General features: G+C 60.0%; 1 protein-coding gene across 2 annotated transcripts in view; it reads left to right on the top strand.

The window, feature by feature from the left end:
- The window catches only part of SLC38A3 (solute carrier family 38 member 3), an 84,196-nt gene extending 66,370 nt beyond the window's left edge, over positions 1-17,826 (top strand). For both annotated transcript variants that reach the window (XM_039481236.1, XM_039481238.1), the window contains exons 10-16: positions 4,654-4,830; positions 5,436-5,515; positions 6,526-6,626; positions 7,119-7,243; positions 7,806-7,950; positions 9,884-9,987; positions 12,648-17,826. In XM_039481236.1, coding sequence (XP_039337170.1) covers positions 4,654-4,830; positions 5,436-5,515; positions 6,526-6,626; positions 7,119-7,243; positions 7,806-7,950; positions 9,884-9,987; positions 12,648-12,752 — 837 coding nt within the window. In that variant the 3' untranslated portion in view covers positions 12,753-17,826. The remainder of the gene's footprint in view (positions 1-4,653; positions 4,831-5,435; positions 5,516-6,525; positions 6,627-7,118; positions 7,244-7,805; positions 7,951-9,883; positions 9,988-12,647) is intronic.
- The last annotated feature ends 2,184 nt before the right edge of the window (positions 17,827-20,010 follow it).

The raw sequence follows: 20,010 nt of genomic DNA, 5'->3' as shown, positions 1-20,010 counted from the left end.
GCACATGCCCTGACCTGGGCATGGCTGGAGCTTCCCCCTGAACGTCTCATGTGCCCACTGAGCTGCTCTGGATTCCAGCTCCCAGGACTCCCCGGGGGCTCAGGGGGGAAGCCCCGACATTGGCTTCCTCCCCCACATCGGGGTCACCCCGCTGCAGAAGGACCCGGGATGTGGGGCCTGGCACTGACTGACAAGGGGACCCATTTCCCGAGGGGTGGCGCCCAGCACCCATCCGTGCTGGCTCGTACCTTGCCCCTCATCCTGGGTGGCCTGTGCCCTGGCTGGAGCTTGAGACGCAGCCGCTAGGGAGGGATTGGGAGTGCAGGGGCCGCACAAAGGGCCTGACTCCGGGTGCTGGGTTCTGCGGACTGACATGGGGGCACAGGAGATAGGGGGCTCAGTGCATGAGGAGCCTGGTGTGATCTCAGCCCTGGCACAGGGAGCTGCACGCCTGTCATGCAGGCGCTGAGTGCCACGTCTTTGTCTGGAGGCGTGTGGGGGGGGCTGTCTGGCTGCAGCTACATGTGGACAGAGACCAGCCGCTCTTCCAGCTCCCCTCACCAGGGTCCCTGGGGGAACAGCACAGCCTGCCAGCTCCGGGGAGCTGGGTTTAAAGCTGGCGTAGCTCCCGGGTGGAATGGGCCTTTTCTAGTGGCCAAATGGCCCCGTTCTGCAATAGCTGAAACTCTGCAAACTCCACTTCAGAGGGGCCCTGGGCTGGGGTAGCAGGGGCTGCGGGTCAGGAGCGAGGAGCACCAGCAGAGCTGGGGGGAGCCCACGGCTGGGGTAGCAGGGGCTGCGGGTCAGGAGCGAGGAGCACCAGCAGAGCTGGGGGGAGCCCACGGCTGGGGTAGCAGGGGCTGCGGGTCAGGAGCGAGGAGCACCAGCAGAGCTGGGGGGAGCCCAGGGCTGGGGTAGCAGGGACTGCGGGTCAGGAGCGAGGAGCACCAGCAGAGCTGGGGGGAGCCCAGGGCTGGGGTAGCAGGGGCTGCGGGTCAGGAGCGAGGAGCACCAGCAGAGCTGGGGGGAGCCCAGGGCTGGGATGGCAGGGGCTGCGGGTCAGGAGCGAGGAGCACCAGCAGAGCTGGGGGGAGCCCAGGGCTGGGGTAGCAGGGGCTGCGGGTCAGGAGCGAAGAGCACCAGCAGAGCTGGGGGGAGCCCAGGGCTGGGATGGCAGGGGCTGCAGGTCAGGAGCGAGGAGCACCAGCAGAGCTGGGGGGAGCCCACGGCTGGGGTAGCAGGACCCTCTGCTCCTGCTGGCCCCGCACTGCGGGTTGCTAGTGAATCCAGCAGGGGCAGGACAGGGCCAGATGGCTCAGCATTCGCTCCCACGGCTGCCCAGAGCTCCAGACACCAGCTGGGAACTGAAGGTCTCTGCTCTGGGCTGCAGAGAAGAGGCCCGAGCTGCTAGGCTTGTCATGTCTGCTCGTGGCCCCAGACAGGGACTCTGGGCCCTGCTGGCCCGTCAGCTGGTCCCAAGCAGACCCCCTGGGGCCTGGCCTGGCAAGCGAATGGTTTTATTTCTAGTTAAGGAAGCCTAAACCCAGGCTGGAGGGGTGGGCAAGGGCTCCGGGGCAGTGGCTGGGGGAGATCGCTGAGCCTTCAGGGACAGCAGCACACACAGAGAGGTTCATGCACACGCACGCAGACACTCATGCACATGTGCACACGGAGAGGTTCATGCACATGCACATAGGCACACACACTCATGCATGCACACACATGCACACACGCACATGCACACTCATGCATGCGCACACACGCACACGGAGAGGCACATGCACACTCATGCATGCGCACACACGCACACGGAGAGGCACATGCACACTCATGCATGCGCACACACGCACACGGAGAGGCACATGCACACTCATGCATGTGCACACACGCACACGGAGAGGCACATGCACACTCATGCATGCGCACACACGCACACGGAGAGGCACATGCACACTCATGCATGCACACACGCGCACCCATTGAGGCTCACGCACACACACAACCCGCCAGATGTGAGAATTCTCTGCCCGTCACCAAACCCTGCTGTGACGTCAGGCCCTGGAAGGGCCGAGCGATTTTGAAGACATCGTGGGGTTTCTGTTGCTCGTCTCGCAAGTGGGCAGGTTTGGCTCTGGCACCCACAATCCCAGAGTGTGTCTGAGACCTGAAGCCCAGTGACACTGAGCAGCAACAGCCCGGTCCAGGGTTCAAGGGGGAGGGGGATACGTTGCCGAGGGCTCAGAGATGAGCAGTGAGGTCGAGGAAAGGACTAGAAAACCTTCCTGAGAGCGAGAGACGCTGGAAGCTCTGTCTGTTTAGCTTAGTGAAGAGACGGTCATGGGGTGACTGGAGCCCAGTCTGTGGGTACCTGCGTGGGGCACAGATATTTAATTGAGTGGAGGAAGGTCTAACAGGATCCAGTGGCTGGAAGCTGAAGCTAGACACCTTTACACTGGAAATGAGGTGTATGTTTTAGCAGGGAGAGTAACTAACCACTAGGACCATTTACCCAGGGCAGGGTGATAACTTTTAAACCAAGCTGGGATGCTTTGCTCGCAGCTCTGCTCTGGATTACCACGGGGCAGGTCTCTGGCCTGGGCTATCCAGGAGGTCAGACTGGTCCCTCCTGGCCATAGATCTAGGAATCGCTTTCTCTCTCCCCAGCTGGCGGAGGGGCGGGAGGTAACAGCATCCCTGGGGGAGAGGTGCAGTTAGACGTGGGTGGGATTAGGGTCAGAGTGTGGTAGGCTGGTGCAAAGCCCACAGACAGAGAGCGGGGCGGGAGGGAGGTGGGTGCAGTGTCCTAACAAGGACCAGGCGAGTGAGGCACAGGCACAGAAAACAGTGGAGAAAAAAAAAAAAAGTAGAGAGTCTCTGTCTCTCCCGTGCAGCAACTGCTGCCGCAGGGTCCTAGCGCCCCCCATCTCAACTGCCAGGGCAGACTGACTCTGAGCCTGCCCTTCCCCCTCAGACCCTTTCATTTTCCATTGGACCCTCCAGCAGCACAGGCCCTGCCCGCAGTCACCACTCCTGCCCCATGCTGGGCAAGGAGGCAGCCCCATCCCTCACCCCCAGTGAGGTGGGGGAGATTCCTGGACCTGAGAGGGGCCCTAGGAGCACATGCAGTGACAGTGGTGGGGGTGAGTGTGCTGCTGGGGAGGCAGGACGGGGGGCTTCTCCCCCAGAGCTTGCTGCTGCCAGCAGGGAAAGGGCTGGGGGGAGTCCTCCTCTCTGGCCCCTGTCCCGGAGCAGCCTGCCTGCACCCCAAACTCATCCCCAGCCCTGCCCCACCCCAGAGCCCACACCCCAGCCAGAGCTTTCACCCCCTACCACATCCTCAACCATCTGTCCAAGCCCTGAGCCCCTCCAGCACCCCAAACACCTTATCCCGAGTCTCAACCAGAGCCCTCAACCCCCCACACCCTGACCCTCTGCCCAAGCCCTGAGCCCCTCTAGCAACACCTTATCCCCAGTCCCAGCCAGAGCCCTCATCCCCCCACACTCCTGCTCTTGCCCTGAGCCCTTCCCACACCCCAGCCCCCCCATTGCCAGCCCCAGACAGAGCCCTCACTCCCCACACTCCTACTTTTGCCCTGAGCCCCTCCCACACTCCAAACCCCTCATCTGCAGCCACAGTCCTCACCCCTGCACCCCTTCCCTCTGCACCTGCCCATCCCCAAACTCCCTCCCAGAGCCTGCACCCCAATCCCCTGCCCCAGCCTAGGGCCTGCACCCCAGACCTCCTCCCTCACCCAAACTCCCTCCCAGAGCCTTGGGCGGAGGGGGGGATGGAGTTGGGGCGGGGCGTGTTCTGGGCACCACCAAAATTTCTAAAAACCTGCCACCCCTGATTCCTGCCCTGCAAACCTGAACTCCCAACATTCTCAGGACACATGCTGATCCCTAGTGGCCACTGCTGATATCCAGCACCTCCCTCCTCTCTTAACCTGTGAGTCCCTCTTTGGATTGGAACTGGGCTGGAACCAAAGACCATCTTGGAAGCAATGCTGCCATCCCAAGCAGCCAAAAATTATGAGTTAGACCCCCCAAAATCACAAGCTCTACTGCTGCCACTTCATTCATTCTTCGGAGGCAGGCCCTTCCCTCTGAGAGGGACTGAGGGACCCGCCGCCGAATTGCCACCTAAGAGCCAGCCCTGGGGGGAGGGCGCAATTTTATATTCTTGCCTCAGGCGCAAAAATACCTAGTTACGGCTCTGGGTGGGTGTCTCTACAGTATCCCTTGAAATTTGCCAGGCCTGAAAGTTATGAGCACCCCGGTAGCCCAGTCTGTGCCCAGGGGCTGCGAGGGGGCCTCAGGCACTGCGGTGTGAGATGAATCACACCCTTCAGGGGACCTCGGACCAACGTGGCTGAGGCCCTGGGTGATCTCCCCGTGGGGAGCAGAGGTTTCCGGCAGAGCAGAGAAAGACCTTGAGGGTTGGACTGGGAAGACCTGGCTGGGTTGGCCAGTGATGCAGGGGGATGGGCTGCTCTCCCCTGCCCCGTGATCTCCCCCTCATGCTTGGGCAGCACCCATCTCCTTCGCCGCCTTTCCTGCCAGGCTCAGAGCTGGGGCTGGGCTGCTGGGGGGCCGTGGGTGATGCTGGCAGTACCGGGCACTGACTGGGTTTTCCACCCCCTCCCTGTCCAGGTCATCTACAAGAAGTTCCAGATCCCCTGCCCCCTCCCTGAGCAGGACGGCAACGGCACAAGCAACCTCAGCGATGCCCAGGGCAGCACCAGCGACTACCAGAACGGCTACCCGGTCCTCCAGCCAGCTGCTGCTGGGGCTGCCTGCTCTGCCAGCCTCTTCACACTCAACTCCCAGGTACCACATGTGCCAGACCACAAGGCAGAGCAGCCAGGATCCCGGAGGAGCCCTGCTCTGGGTGTGGGTGTGTCCTGGGAATGCTATGGCCATGCCCCAGCCCTGCTGCTAACCCTGCTGCCATCTGGCCAAGCCCAAGGGTCACTAACTATGCCTCAGGCCCCCAAAATGGCAGGACTGGCTCCCAAGCCGTGAGACTTCACACAATCCCCTGGGTTTTCCCTTCGCCTCGGGGCGCCTGCGCCATCGGGTTGTGCTTGGGCCGTGTTTCCTCTGGACCCAGAGATGCTCTTTATTTAAAATAAGCACTGAGCTTCTCCCCAGCTCACATGCCTCCATAAGCTGGGGCTTGGTGGGACCCAGACTCAACTGGTGGGAGCTGGCAGTTCTGTGCTGGAGGTTGCGAGCCCAGCACCCTCCCCTGAGCCCTCCTGCCTGCTCCACTCCCATCCTCCCCATTCATTCCCACCGCTGGGTCGTGCCCAGCCACAGGGACCCAGGCCAGGGGGGCTGGACAGCTGGGGTGCTTGGGTAGCTCTCTGTAGCCGGTGCCCTGCACCATTAGCCAGCAGCCCTGCTCCGCTGACCCTTGGTGTCTCCTGCAGACAGCCTACACCATCCCCATCATGGCGTTTGCCTTTGTGTGCCACCCCGAGGTGCTGCCCATCTACACGGAGCTGAAGGAGTGAGTCGGAGGGCCGGAATGTGGTGGGGCAAAGGCGGAGAAGGAGGTGGCCCCGGGACCCTACCCCATTGCTCCCTAGAGGAACCTGAGCCAATGTGCTCAGTCCCTGAACCCAGGGTAGCTCCATTGTAGGCAATGGAGAGACTCCAGAGGCCAGTGCCAGCGTGGCCAGGATCCACGCCCAGATGGGCCCCTGCCTCTTGTGGCTGGACCATGTGCCCCAGCCAAGGGTCCCATTGCTGCAAGTGGCCTCTGCTGCCCTGGGACTCCCAGATCTGGGTTCTGCTCCAGCGGGTTCTGGTGCCGCCCCGGCCTCACTGTCCAGAGTGACCTGCCTTCTGGCAACTGGAGCCCAGGCACAGGTCCCTGGGGGCACCCCCAGCCATTGTGGGGACCCCCAATCCATGCCAGCTTTGCAGCTCATGCCCTCACCTTGATGGCCTCCTGGCTGACAGACCCACGTGGGGCAGGGATCACTCACCATTCGCCTGCCCCTTTCTACAGCAGGGCCAGTGGCAGGAGCAGCTCCTGCCTCCCGTCCTGTCTCTGTGTCAGACCGGCGCCCTCTCCTGGCACCAGAGAGCCCTGCACACAGCGAGGGTGGCTACTTGGGCAGCTGAGATGTCCCCAGGACACAGCCTGTGAGGAGCCCTCCGATGCTTGGTGCTCCAGGGGCAGGGAGGGCGATGGGGCGCTGCTCCCCAGCCAAGCCTGCCAGGGACCCATCCGTTCTGGGCTGCCAGGCACCAGCTGGCACCATGGGGTTTGCCTCAGAAACGTGCCTCTCCCTCGCCAGTGCCAGGCAAGAGGGACCCAGCTTAGCAGCCTGGCAAGGCCAAGGCTCTGCAGCTTGGGGGTCATGGGTGCCATGCCCAAGACCAACAGGGGGCCCAGACTGGGAAGGTTGAGAGCCGTGGCCTAGAGGCTCTCTGGAGCGGGATGAGCCCAGCTCATGCGGGTGGTGGCAGCCGTCGGCCGGCAAATCTAACCCTGCTCTGGGCATCCTGCAGCCCCTCCAAGAAGAAGATGCAGGGCATCTCAAACATCTCCATTGCTGTCATGTATGTCATGTACTTCCTGGCCGCCCTCTTCGGCTACCTCACGTTCTACGGTGAGTGCCCCCCCTAGGCGAGACGATCCCCACTCCCCCCCTCCCGAAGGCCAGGAGCGGCCCCCTGCCCATCGCTAGCCCCAGAGGGACCCAGCCGGAGCTGGGTTACTGGCTCCATTGGCTGCACGGCTCAAAGGGCAGGAGCCATGGGGCTCATGGCTATGGGGCTGCCCTCTCCTGCCCAGGTACCACCAGACCCGGCCCATGGCAGGAGCCGTAGGGCTCACGCTATGGGGCTGCCATCTCTTGCCCAGGTACCCCCCGACCCAGCTGTGGCAGGGCCCCTCCAGTGCGATCTACCCAGTGAGGTCTTGTTGCTGGGCTCCCAGTCTCTAGGGCTGAGCAGTTCTGTTGTCACGCACCAACCCAGTGCCGCACCAGGCTGTTGCCGAGCTATGTTGGCCGGTTTCCCTGCGGGACAGGTCTCCCCTTGGGCCAGCTGGATGGGCGGGGCTCGCCCTGGGCATGACTGTCACAGGTTGCACCCCGCAGGCCGGGTGGAGTCGGAGCTGCTACACACCTACAGCTACGTGGATCCCTTTGACGTGCTGATCCTGTGCGTGCGCGTGGCAGTGTTGATCGCCGTGACGCTGACCGTGCCAATTGTCCTCTTCCCGGTAGGTGACGCCACTGCCAGTCACGGAGGGGGAGGGGGGAGGAGAACAGGGCCTTTCCCCTGACATCAGGGGTTGTGGCTCCCTGTGCAGTGCCCCACCCTGGGGGACACTGGCGCCGTTGTCCCAGGCCCCTGCATGGCCTCAGTTGACACAGGCTGGCTGCTTGTGGGCAGTGTCAGCAGAGGCTGGATGGGCCTTGGTGACTGAGGGCAGCCCAGTGTAGAGCCCTGGCACCGTGTGGTCCTCGTCAGGTGCCTGGAGTTTCTCTGGCTGCGCCTGGCCCTGCATGGGCTGCGGTGAGCACAGGAGGGACACAACAGCAGCAGGAAATGGACATTTATACAATCTGCAGGAAGGGAGATAGGGGGCCAGCCAGAGATTGGGGCAAGCAGGCCCCAGGGACCATGGTGATGGGGTGAGCGGGCCCAGAGGCCATGGTGATGGGCACCATACTACAGGGAGGCCATGGTGGGTGTGGTGGGCCCAGAGCAGGCTGGGCTCCGGAAAGGGAACTGGCTGTGGGCCCCATGCTGGGCATGCAATCTGACCCTCTCCTCTCTAGGTGCGCCGCGCCATCCAGCAGATGCTCTTTCAAGGCAAGGACTTCAGCTGGGTCCGTCACGTAGCGATCGCTGTGGTCCTGCTGATCACCATCAACCTGCTGGTCATCTTCGCCCCCTCCATTCTCGGCATCTTCGGCCTGATTGGTGAGTCCTGGCACGTGCTGCCTGAGCCGCCCCCACGGCACTGCAGGGAGCCCAGCGCTCTCTGCACCAGCCCCCTGTAGGCTGGGAAATAGTGTCTGGTCTGTCGTGCCAGATTCCCAGGCCCCAGGGCGTGAAATCCACAGCTCTTCCCCAGCGCAGGGCTAGCGTCCCACGCACGCTGCCCTCTGCGGGCCTGCCTCAGCCCTGGGCTGGAGGGACCTGTACAAACACAGCTCGGCCACACAAGGGAAGGAGTGCCAGTGGGGAAACTGAGGTACTGAGCATGCTTTGCCCAAGGCCACAGAGTGAGTCAGTAGCAGTGCTGGGATTGGACCCCAGTGGTGAGGGAGTTCAGTCTCCACAGCTTGGGAATCCCTGCCCTTGCTGTTACAGGGGAGGCAGCATTGCCTACTGGGTAGGGCCTGGCCTAACAATCTGGGCAACCTTAGCTGGGTCACGTTCCCTCTCTGTGCTTCAGGGTCCCCTCCCAGCCTGGGGCTGTCTGCTCCATGCCCCGCCCAGCCCACGATCTCTGCCCCACAGCACTATCAGTACGGCAGGCCCATTGGTCCCTGCTTCAGCTGAACCCCTCCCAACTCCTCTCAGGAGTGGCCCAGACAGGCAAAAGGCCCCACCTCCCTTTGCTGCTCCCCTCTGATCATTGTAACCGCAGGGTTTAAATGCGGCACCGAATGATCGCCCTTGTCCTCGGACTCTGGAGTCCTGTCCTGACCGTTGTATTAGCTCAAAGCCCAGGGCTCCAGGCTGCAGCCTGAGGGCTTCTCTTTGTTTGCAGTTGAGTGTTTTTTAATTCCTGTTCTGCCTTTGCTCTCGTCATGCCAGATCTGTTCCTAGTATCAGAGGGGCAGCCGTGTTAGTCTGTATCCACAAAACCAACGAGGAGTCCGATGGTGCCTTTAAGACTAACAAATTTATTTGGGCATAAGCTTTCGTGGGTAAAAAACCCACTTCTTCAGTCTCCATGCATCTGAAGAAGTGGGTTTTTTACCCACGAAAGCTTATGCCCAAATAAATCTGTTAGTCTGTAAGGTGCCAACAGACTCCTCATTAAATCTGTTCCTTGGATCCCTGGCTGGCCCCTCTCCACGAGGGGCCCCGGTGCAAGGCCAGCACCTGGGGATTGTGCCAGGGTCGCTAGCCCCACTGTTTCCAAGGAAACTAATAGAGGGGGCTTGGCTCAGGGGGTCAGGTGCCTGTGGGCGGCTGGTGTGACAGGTTTGCCCAGGGCGTTAGGTGATTAGGCTGAGGCTGCAGGATTTTTAGGGGAGGAGATGGAGGAGCACACCAAGTGACTACATTTTAAAGCTTTGTTAATAAAATAATAAAATAACAGTGGAGAGTGCTGGGGTTTTAATGTTATTTAGAGGAAGGAAGAAAGCGTTAGTGCCCCAGGCCTTAACCCATTTTACACTTACATTTGTACTACCTGAGGCTGGCCAAGACTGGGTGTAATTTAAGAAGACGAGGGGGAAGGGGGGATGAGAGTTTTGTTTTGTGCACAGGTTGTTTGGGGTTTGCTGTTGATTTTTTATTTGCTTTGACTTTTAGGAGGGTTTTTAAGTTTGGGTTTTTTTAGCTGCATGGTTTTTGGCTGCATAGAGTTTCTTTGAGTGCTGTGACCTTGGACTGGAGCCCGCATCTTATTTTTGGATTCAGCTGAGAGCTGAGGCATTGAGTTAACCCGTAGTTTTTTGGGTTTTTTTAGCCTTTTGCAACCTGCAAAAAAATATATATATATTTTCCACTTATACTTTTAACCCTTTCCAAACTGCCTTGCAATAGTATTAGCAACATACAATGCTAATTTGCCTCCCCCCAAAAACACCTAAAAAAAAGCCACTAAATTATAACACTGGGCGCTGCTGGCTGCTCCCCCGCACCCCTGTACCCATTCTCTCCTGTTGTTCTCCAGGTGCCACATCAGCCCCCTGCCTCATCTTCATCTTCCCAGCCATCTTCTACATCCGCATCGTGCCCAAGGACAAGGAGCCCCTGAAGTCCACCCCCAAGATCCTGGTACGTCCTCTCCAGCCAAGCTGACTGTCGGGGCGAATTGTGCCGCTAATGGGCGCTGAAGAGGGTGGCCCTGGGCCAGCGTTGACTCTGCTTTTGGGGCCCCCTCCAGAGGCCTCCTCCCCAACTCTCAGGGGTGCTGGGCACTGACCCCCCACTGAGAGGGCATAGAACCAGCACGGCAATCGGCATGGCTGAAATCATGCCTCCCTGACAGTGTGTTTCAAGTCAGTCACCCAACATTAATGGCCATCAATATTCTGAAAACATGGGCCTTAATTTCCAGAGTCCTCCCCTGTGTGTGTATGGGAGGGCACAATTTTAGGGGGAACTTCTAGGGGCAGCTCTCACTTTAGAAGCAAGGAGGTCGCATTTATAGCATGGGAGGCTCCTCAGATGTCACGTGGATACAACCCACGAGTCCTGAATCTGAGACCATCATCACTAACCACTAGACCCCACTCCCCTCCTAGAGCTGGGGATAGAACCTAAATTCCCTCTAAGCTGCACAGCCGCACAGCAGGCTATTAAGGGCCATGCAGGTGTGCAGCAGGGAGAGGCGTCTCTCCTCCGGCCCTGGGCTGCTGAGGCAAGAGAGGGCTGGGGGCAGTCCAGTCCTCTCTCCCTAGGGCAGCCTGTGCCCCAAATCCCTCATCCCCGGCCCCACCCCAGAACCTGCACCCCCACCCAGAGCCCTCACTCCCCTGTTCCCCAACTCTCTTCCCCAGCCCAGAGCCCCCTCCTGCACCCCAAATCCCTCATCCCCAGCCCAACCCCAGGGCCCGCACCCCCAGATGGAGCCCTCACCCCCCCACACCCAAACCCTCTGCCCGAGCCCGGAGCCCCCTCATGCACCCCAACCCCTTCACCCCGGCGCAACCCCAGAGCCCTCAACCCCAGCTGGAGCCCTCAACCCACCGCACCCCAATCCCCTGCCCAAGCCCTGAGCACCCTCCCACACCCCAAACCCCTCATCCCTGGCCCCACCCCAGAGCCCTCACCCCCCCCCACACACACCAACCCTCTGCCCCAATCCCCTGCCCAAGTCCTGAGCACCCTCCCACACCCCAAACCTCTCATCCCCGGCCCCACCCCACAGCCTGCACCCCCAGCCAGATCCCTCACCTCCTGCAACCCAATCCCCTGCCCCAGCCCTGAGCCCCCTCCCAGAGGTGGGCTGGGTCGAGGGCAGAGCTGCGTGTCTGACGGGCACAGGTGGACAGAGTCAGGAGCAGAGCTGTGTGAGGGGCATAGGTGGGCGGGGCTGGCAGTGGAACTGTGTGTCTCAGGGGTACAGGTGGGCAGGGTCGGGGGGAACTGTGTGTCTGAGGGGCACATGGGGCGGTGTCAGGGGTGGAGCTGTGTTTTTGGGGATGCAGGTGGGTGGGGTCGAGGGCGGAGCTGTGTGTCTGAGGGCAACAGGTGGGCGGAGTCAGCAGCAGAGCTCTATGTCTCAGGGGCACAGGTGAGTGGCGTAAGGGGGGGATCTGTGTGTTTCAGGGGTACAGGTGGGCAGGGTCGGGGGGAACTGGGTGTCTGAGGGGCACGGAAGGGCGGGATCAAAGGCAGAGATGTGTGCATGGGGGCACAGGTGGGCTGGATCGAGGGCAGGGCTGTGTGTCTGAGGGTCACTGGTGGGCAAAGTCGGGGGCGAGCTGTGTGTCTGAGGGGCACCAGTGGGTGGGGGCGGGACCAGTCCTGTGTGTCTGAGGGTCATGGATGGGGAGGGTCAAAGGCAGAGATGTGTGTCTGAGGGGCACAGGTGGGCGGGGTTGGGGGCAGAGCTGTGTGTCTGAGGGCTGCACGTGGGCTGGGTTGAAGGTGGAGCTGTGTGTCTGAGTGCACAGGTAGGTGGGGTCGAGGGCGGAGCTGTGCGTCTGTGGGGCACAGGTGGGTGGGGGCGGAGCTTTGTGTCTCAGGGTGAGGGGCACAGGTGGCTGGGGTTGGGAGCAGAGCAGTGTGTCTGAGCAGCACAGGTGTGTGGGGTCCGGTGCAGAGCTGTGTATCCGAGGGGCACAGTTGGGCGGGGTTGGGGGTGGAGCTGTGTGTCTGAAGGGCACAGGTGGGCAGGGTGGGGCGGAGCTTTGTGTCTGAGAGGTGCAGGTGGGCTCGGTCGAGGGGCGACCTGTGTGTCTGAATGGTGCAGGTGGGCGGGGTCGGGGGTGAAGCTCTGTGTCCGTCGGGCACAGGAGGGTGGGCTCGTAGGAGCAGTGGGTCTGAAGGGCATAGGTGGGCGGGGCTGGCGGTGGAGCTGTGTGTCTCAGGGGTACAGGTGGGTGGGGGCGGGGGCAGTCCAGTGTGTCTGAGGGTCACGGGTGGGCAGGGTAGAAGGTAGAGCTGTGAGTCTGAGGGCCAGAAGTGGGCATGGTCTGGGGCAGAGGCGTGTGTCTGAGGGGCATGGGTAGGTGGGGTTGGGGGCGGAACAGTGTGTCTGAGGGGCCGAGGTGGGCTGGGTCGAGGTTGGAGCTGTGTGTCTGGGGAGCACAGGTGGGTGAGGCTGAGAGTTGAGCTGTGTGTCTGAGGGGTTGCGGTGGGCAAGGTTGGGGGTGGAGCTCTGTGTCTGTCGGGCGAATGTGGGTGGGGTCAGATGTCTGGAGTTGTGTCCAGTGGGCTGAGCCTGCCCCGGGGCTCATGTCTCCTGCCCCCTGTCTCCTCCCTTGCAGGCTGCCGGCTTCGCGGGCCTCGGCGTGCTCTTCATGGTCATGAGTCTCAGCTTCATCATCAGCGACTGGGCAATGGGCGGCGCCAAGAGTGGGGGCAGCCACTAGAGGGCAGCAGGAAGCGCCCTCCCGCCCCCACCCCATACCCTGGGAGATGGGGCTGTCTGAGCCATGCTCCTCTGCCCCTGTCCTGCTGCTAGTACTGTCCAGTGACCCAGTCCTCACCACTGCCGAGCCAGGGACATGCCTGGGGCCCTGTGGCACTACTGGGATTTCCCCAGCACAGGCGAGCCAGCCCTTCGCAGCTAATGAATGTAGCATGGGGAGGCTGAGCAATCCCCCAGCTGGGGGGTGGGCACAGCTGAGCTGGGCCAGTCCAGCTGGGGAGCTTCAAGTGCCAGAAGGAGCAGAAGCAGGTGTAATGGCTGTAGCATGGGAGTGAGATCTATTCCCTCTCTGCCCTTGTCCGGCTAGGTGAGCTTGCCTCAGTTTTCCCATCTGTAAAATGGGGCTGCTACTTCCCTACCTCACTGGGGGGCTGGCCAGGAGACGGAGCAGCTCCATGCACATATGGAGCAGCCAGAAGCCCACGGATGGTGGCACCAGCGAGGCTGCCAAGTGGGAAGTGACGCAGACAGAGGGCACATCCTGTCAGGGAGCAGCTCGTCAACTAAAAAGAAACGAAATGGGGTGGGGTGTAGTGCTGTCCTGCCCTCTGCCTCAGTTTCTTTTTCCCTGCTGGGGCACAGGGCCAGACATGCTCTTCAGAACCCCCTTTTTTGTTGGGGGTGGGAGGGTCCCATTCTCTGTGCGATGGCTTCAGAGTTGTGCTAAGCCTGTGGCCATGATCTCACACCTGCCGAGGAGGGTGGCATTTGGGGTGAATTGAGGGGCAGGGATCTCTGCACTGGGGGGAGCAGGGCCTCGGCGTGTCTCACCTTGGCATATGTAGGTGGAGGGTCCAATGCCAGCCCTAATATGCCCCCACCAGCTGCTATTGCAATGGGGGCCTTGCCCACTCCCTGGAGCAGCTCCCTGCCCCACAGCACTGAGAGACTGTCCCCCCCCTTCTAAGGCGGGCCCTCCCCGTTGGCTGGCAGACGGTGCCCCCCTGAGAGTTGGCAGTGTGTGCTGGGAATTGTGGCCCTGCCATTGAGCCTGTATAGAAACTAAACAATCCCTAAAACTTGATTTGCTGCTAATCGAAATAGTTTAGAAGAATCTATATTAATTTATATTGTATATGTGTACACACACACACTATTGTTATTGTGTTACTGACCTTGCGGTTAGTGAGTCCCAGAGGGTGCCCATCCTGTGCAGACCGTGTCAGAGCTGGGAGGGTCCAGTGAAATCATGTTTGGTTGGCTGCTGTCTTTAATTTGGGATGCTCCCTCGTTACTGCTTGTGGTGGGCATGAGGAGCATCAGTTCACCATGGTCCTCTCCTCTTGTCCTCCCACCCTGCTAGTTGGCTGGGGTGAAGCCAGACCTGGAGGGCCGGCAGCGTGCACCAGTTTAATATCTTCTGCACCCTTGGACAGGTCTTTTCCACCTCTCTGACCTGCAGTCCCATCAGACTTCAGCCCAAACCAAAGATGGCTCCCAGCCCTCTCCACATGCTATGGTCATGAGCCCCTCTCCCTCACGGTCTATCTGGCTGAGGGGCAGGATGTGGGCAGAAGAAGCCACCGTGGATGTGGCCTCCTCACAGACCCATGGCAGGAGCCATTCTTGGGGCCTTGGAGTGGGGAAAGATGCAGAGCTCCCTAGCTAGCTGTAGGGGAGGTGGTCCCCAGGCAATGAAGGGGCCTCCTGCCCTAACCACTAGTGAGGGTTTGACTGCGCTAGCCCTAGCACCATGGGAGCCACGTGATGGTTTTGATTTCCCTAGAGGGAGAGCCTGTGTCACTCTGAGCTTTTCCTGTGTGAACCTGAGTAGTCCCGGCAGCAGGGCCCTGGTTGTACTGACTGTTGCTGGGCTGGGCTGGAAAGTGAACCAGTAGGGGCACCTAGATTTTAGTTAGAGGAAAAACCCCTGCAGAGTCACAGCTAATGAGGGGCTGGGCCTGTGTTCGCACTCGGTCTTTCCCTCAATCCTGGCCTAAGGGGTCAGGCTGCCTGGGCATGTGAGGGTCACTCATGGAGGGGTGAAGGCAGCAGCCCCAGCAGTGTTGTATCTGTGTTGGCTGGCAGGGAACCCCAGTGAGGCTCCAGAATGGGCACCCCACTGAGGGGAGTGGATGCTGAAGTTCAGCTAGGAGAACTGCAGCAGGTTTTTCTGGACTCCCCCAGGTGCCCGGGCTTCTCTGGCAATTCACTTCGGACCTCACCAGGGGTGGGGTACTTCCCCAAGGGCCACTCCTGCTGTCCTGCCCAGCCAAGTTGGCTCCCCCAGCCCTGAAGCCAGAGCTGGGGGGGGCAGAAGGGTGACCTAGCTGCCTTCTTGGGTATACAGTCACGTGCAGGCTTGTGGTGCTGGTGCCGTGAGGCATATGGGGTTCCTGCATGAGGCCTCCCAGGGCCCGGCTGCAGTGACACTCCCTGGCTCAGGAACCAGGGCACCCATGGGTACTGGGGGCTGTTTGTGGCTGCTGTGACTCAGGGACATCCCAAACCAAGGCACATCCACTCCCTGCTCCCCGGGGCCCAACAAGGGCTGTCTCTCGGGTCTGGCCAAGCAGAGGAGGGTCGCTGGGCTGGAGCAAAACCTGTTCATGTCCTTGGGGGGGGAGGGGCAGCCCTGCTGGCTGGGGGCAGACAAGGGCGATCAGTGGGGAGGAGGGGTCAGGGTGGGTGTGTATGTAACCCACACGCCTCCTGGGTGTTGTGCTCTGTCCCCTCTAGTGGTACCGAGACCGCTTAGAGATTAGTTAATCTGCTACAGCCATAGCTCACAGGCATGTGGCTTTTAGCTCATACAGTAGAGGCTCATACACTAAGCTCCAGAGGTCCCAGGTTCAATCCCAGCCACCGATGCCCAGGGTCTTTCGGTGTTACATGTACATGAGGTGGGGCAGGGCCCATGGCTGGCAATGTGCTGGTGGGTTCCATTCTGGAGGACAGGGAACACCCTGGGCAGCAGAGGAATGTGGAGCTTGATTTCCCTGAGAGCACTGGAGGCTCAGCCCATGGCTAGGTAGGGCCCAGACACCAAAGTGACGGGCACCAAATACCTATGCAGTGTAATGAGTCATGGTCTATGGGATGCTGCTGCCCCCTGCTGCCCAGGGTCATCATTGCCTTCAGGCAGGCTCTAGCGTCCAGCATGACTGGGTGGTACCGGTGTGTCACATGCTCCTCGGTGAGCAGAGGGGGGTCTTGGGGGTGACCCCTCCGCACCTGTGCCCTGGGAGATACCTGCCCTGCAAGCTAAGGAGCGATTGGAGAGCAGCCCAGGAGCGCCCCACACAAGCTGGAGTATATGGGGCAAACAGGCCTATGCTGATGTGTAATGGGGCGATGCTGTGGGGTGCACTAAAGTATTGGGATGACAGAGGACATGGGGGTGATAGTTGAGGGCAGGGGAAGGAACAGCACCCCTCTCTCTCATGCCCCAGATGTCGGGGGGAAGGGAGGGCGGGCACGTGTAGGGCACCTGGCCCACAGCTGCCAGCAGGACGGCCCTTCTGTCCCATGAGTGCAGCCCCCGCCCTCCCACTAATGCAGGGCCAGCAGCAGACTTGTAGAGGGTGCTCTGCCCATGCACTGTGGCCCCTACCCAGTGCCCACCGGGCACAATGTAAAGATGCCCACAGACGACAAGGGTGCAGGATCAGGCCTGAAGCCAGTGCATTATGCGCCATCATTCCCCCTCCCCAAAGGGGCAAGCAGAGCGTGTCCCCCCCCCCCATCCACCCCTGAGGAAGCAGTCCAGGGTGCAGATCCTCCCCCTGTGCTAAACCTACCCTGCAGCCCTGTGCGACTTCCTGCCAGCCCACAGTGCCTCCCAGCTGCCCACCTGCCCACATCACTCCTCATGCCTCTGGGCGCCATATGCCTAGGAAAATGAGCGGTTGCCTCCCAGTTTCCATTTGCTGCGTGACGGGCACCATATGAATTGGTCTGGGGGTGGGGGTAAGGGGTGGGCCAGGGTATTTTCGGCAGCACTGTGATTGCAAGTGAAATTAAGCAACCCACCATTTCTTGGGATTGACTAAGTGCAAATGAAGTAACTCAGAGACGTATTTTTGTATCGGGGTGGAGGAAGCTGGACAGCTTTGTGTCAATACTGTATATAAGAGTAGGTGTTGCTCTCAGTAGCTCTGTATAGTGTATATATGCTATGTAGTCAATGGAGAGGGACCACTGTACCAGATGACCTGCCTATGCCGCAGAGAACTGACCGCGAGATCTGGCCATTCAATAGGCTGGTGGCCACTGCGATATTGGCTACTAGGGGACGTCTCCAGATGTCATTGTGCTGGTGTTAAACCATCTCCCCCAGGCTGTGAGCAGTAGCCCATGGAGGGTTTCCATGGGCTGTGGATTAGGGCCCTCCTGAAGAGTGGGGAGGGCTAGACAGTTGCAAAGGTAAAGGATGGTTTTAGTCAGCTTTATAAGGGCCCGATCCTGCGAGGCGCTGAGCGCCAGCCCGGCAGGGGCAGGCGCTGCAATCAGTGGGTGCTACTTGCCTCCCAGGAAGGGCTCAGCACTAGCACCACTCCCATGATTGTGCCAGTCTTGGTTACCTGGGGGCTCTGTGGTATTGGAGAGCTCAAGTTGCTGTGCCCGGCTGGCACGGCAAGGGAGGTGTGGGGCGTCTTGTAACCACAACCAAGGCTCTCTGCTTCTCCCAGCTCGGCCGTGCTCAGTAGGTCATTGCACAGGTCAGGTTAGCTGGGTGGCGGCAGGTTGGTACAGCGGTCCCTCTCCATCGCTCTGTCTATGAGGTGGCTCAGCAGGCTGCAGCGTAAGGGGTAAAGCTGGTTTCAGTCTCACTTTGCATTCGGGACCCTCCTGCAGGGGTCGGGCTGAGCCTCCCCTGCCAGCGCTGGCCTCCCATGCCCTGTCCCTTTGCTAGCACATTCCCAGCCTGTGAAGGGGGAGCGAGGCGCTGGCCAAGGAGCTGCGTAGCTATACCATGTGATAGGGCTTGAGGTTGATTTTAAATTATATGGTTAAATTAGATTTTTATTTGGAAAGGAAACAAACACCCTCCCCTTTTTAAATAACAATAAAGGAAAAGCAAAACCTCCCTGGGTTCTGTGTGTTCTTGACACTGGGAGCTAATGGAATGGACCCAGCATGGAGTGAGCTGAGGTCCTGCAGAACTACATGTGTGCATGACTGCAGTGCGCATGCCAAACCCATGCTAAAGACTCACGCCCACTGTGGCTCAGGCACAGAATGGGACATACAGCACCCACAGATCAATGGGGAGCCACACCCTGGAAGGAAGGAAGTCACTCGCTTGTGAATTACTGTGACATAACTGCCTCCATAGAAACCAATGAGCTCAGCCACTTCCCGTGCAGCCAAAGGCAGATCTAAGGAGTTCATGTTTATCCCCTTCAGGGGTTGAGATGAGCATAAGGTAGGCCTTTCATCTGAGCAGACTGAAAATGGACACAAGGAAATCATTATTTGTTCAGCATGCAAAATTAACCAGTGGAACTCACTGCTACAAGGTATCACTATGGCCACCAGCAAAGTAGGGGTTTTTTTTGTTTTTTTTTAAGGCTGAGGCATTTATATAGAGAATGAAAACACCCGGAGTTATCATGGAGAGACTCAACCATCTAGACAGGTTTTAAAGCTGCATGTTTCAGGGCATAAACCAACTAGGACCTAATGCAGGTCAGGTTATTCCATCATTGTCCAGTAGGGGCTTTCTTTCACTTTCCTCTGAAATGGCTGCTGCTGGGTTGCCCTGCTCCGCCAGTTCCTGTGTCTCATGCATGTATGTGAGCAGGTTGGTAGCTCAGCGAGCACATGCTCTCTGTGGTACAGTGGGCGCACAGCAGCAGAAGCCCAGTCTGTGATCGCTGCAGAGTGACTGCACAGTGCAGTGAGTAAGTGCAATGAAGACATTGGTCTAGGGTGACCAGACAGCAAATGTGAAAAATCAGGACGGAGGTGGAGGGTAATAGGAGCCTATATAAGAAAAAGACCCCAAAATCGGGACTGTCCCTATAAAATCGGGACATCTGGTCACCTTACATTGGTCCCTAGGTCACAGGGGAGACACATTGGTGTCAGCCCAGCCTGCAAGTGTCTGTTCTAAGGGCGCCGGTGCACAGGGAGGTGGGTTAGGTCTCCTCTGCTTGGGGATCCCAGGGCAATCACTGTCTGGGCCTGGCCCCACCAGCGCTCATTTGCTGTAACCATGCGGGTGGAGCCGAGGCAATGGAGAGTGCAGTCAGGCGAGCTCCAGCGACGCTGCCGTTCAGTGAGCTGCACACACAGCCCCGATTCAAGGTAACTCTGCTCCAGCCAAAAAACTGTGGGGCTGCCGTTTTGTCCAGCATCATCAACGAAACACCCAGGGCTAGGTCAGGCCTCGGACCGGAGACCACCCCTCAGCACTCCAGGAGCCAGTGTGCAGATGAGTTGGGGCTCTTGTATAGTGATAGGGGCGGCTGGGCAGCAGGGAATGGGGGGGGGGAGCATCACCTCTTCTCTTAGGGTCACTGCCCCAGCCCCGTGCTAGGAACGTGCCCCTCCCCCCCCCCTTTCCCAGCAGAACGCCGACATGCCTGGCAATGGCAGAATGACCACAGGGAGTACCCGGCAGAGGGCAACTGCTAGGCCTGCATGGTGTGCCATGAGGTTAGCTGCATGGCAGGTCATCCCCTGGCCTTCGTCTGGTGCTTTGCTCCCAGGCAGGCGGCTGGGTGGCACTGCTGTGGGGTGCGAGGGCAGCAAAACGGGAGAGATGGGGGATGGCGAAGGGGGTGAACCCAGTGGCTGGATGGGGGCACGATCCTGCCGCCCATCTGAATTGTCCCCTCACACCAAGGCTTGTCACAGGGTAACTGGCCCTTTAAGGGCACTGGGCTCAACCCCTGCCCCGTTACCAGGCTGGCAGGTGATGGGTGTGAGTCTGGGGCTTGCCCTGCAGATAACCTGATTTAGAGACCAAGCAATGCCACGAGGGGCAGAGACAGGCAGGGGCAGGAGCCCCAGAGCCGAGCGGGTCTCCCCACGGGAGGGGTGGAAAGTCCTGGCTGGGCCCAGACAAGTGGCCAGGAGGGCAGGGCAAGGCCTGGGGCAGGGGCTCGCCAGCCAGCTGAACGGGGCACGCTAGTGCAGAGGGCTCAGAGAGCCTAGGGGACCATTCCTTCCTCCAGTCTGAGCACCCGTCTGCCACTGGCCATTGGCTCACACCCCGCTACCCCGTCCTGAGCCCAGTGACTCTAGCCAGC

The sequence above is a fragment of the Mauremys reevesii genome, linkage group 7 (genome assembly GCF_016161935.1).
Source record: "Mauremys reevesii isolate NIE-2019 linkage group 7, ASM1616193v1, whole genome shotgun sequence".
In the NCBI taxonomy this organism is placed as follows: domain Eukaryota; kingdom Metazoa; phylum Chordata; order Testudines; family Geoemydidae; genus Mauremys; species Mauremys reevesii.
Note: the sequence above shows the minus strand (reverse complement) of the source record. Positions and strands in the feature narration are given on the sequence as shown.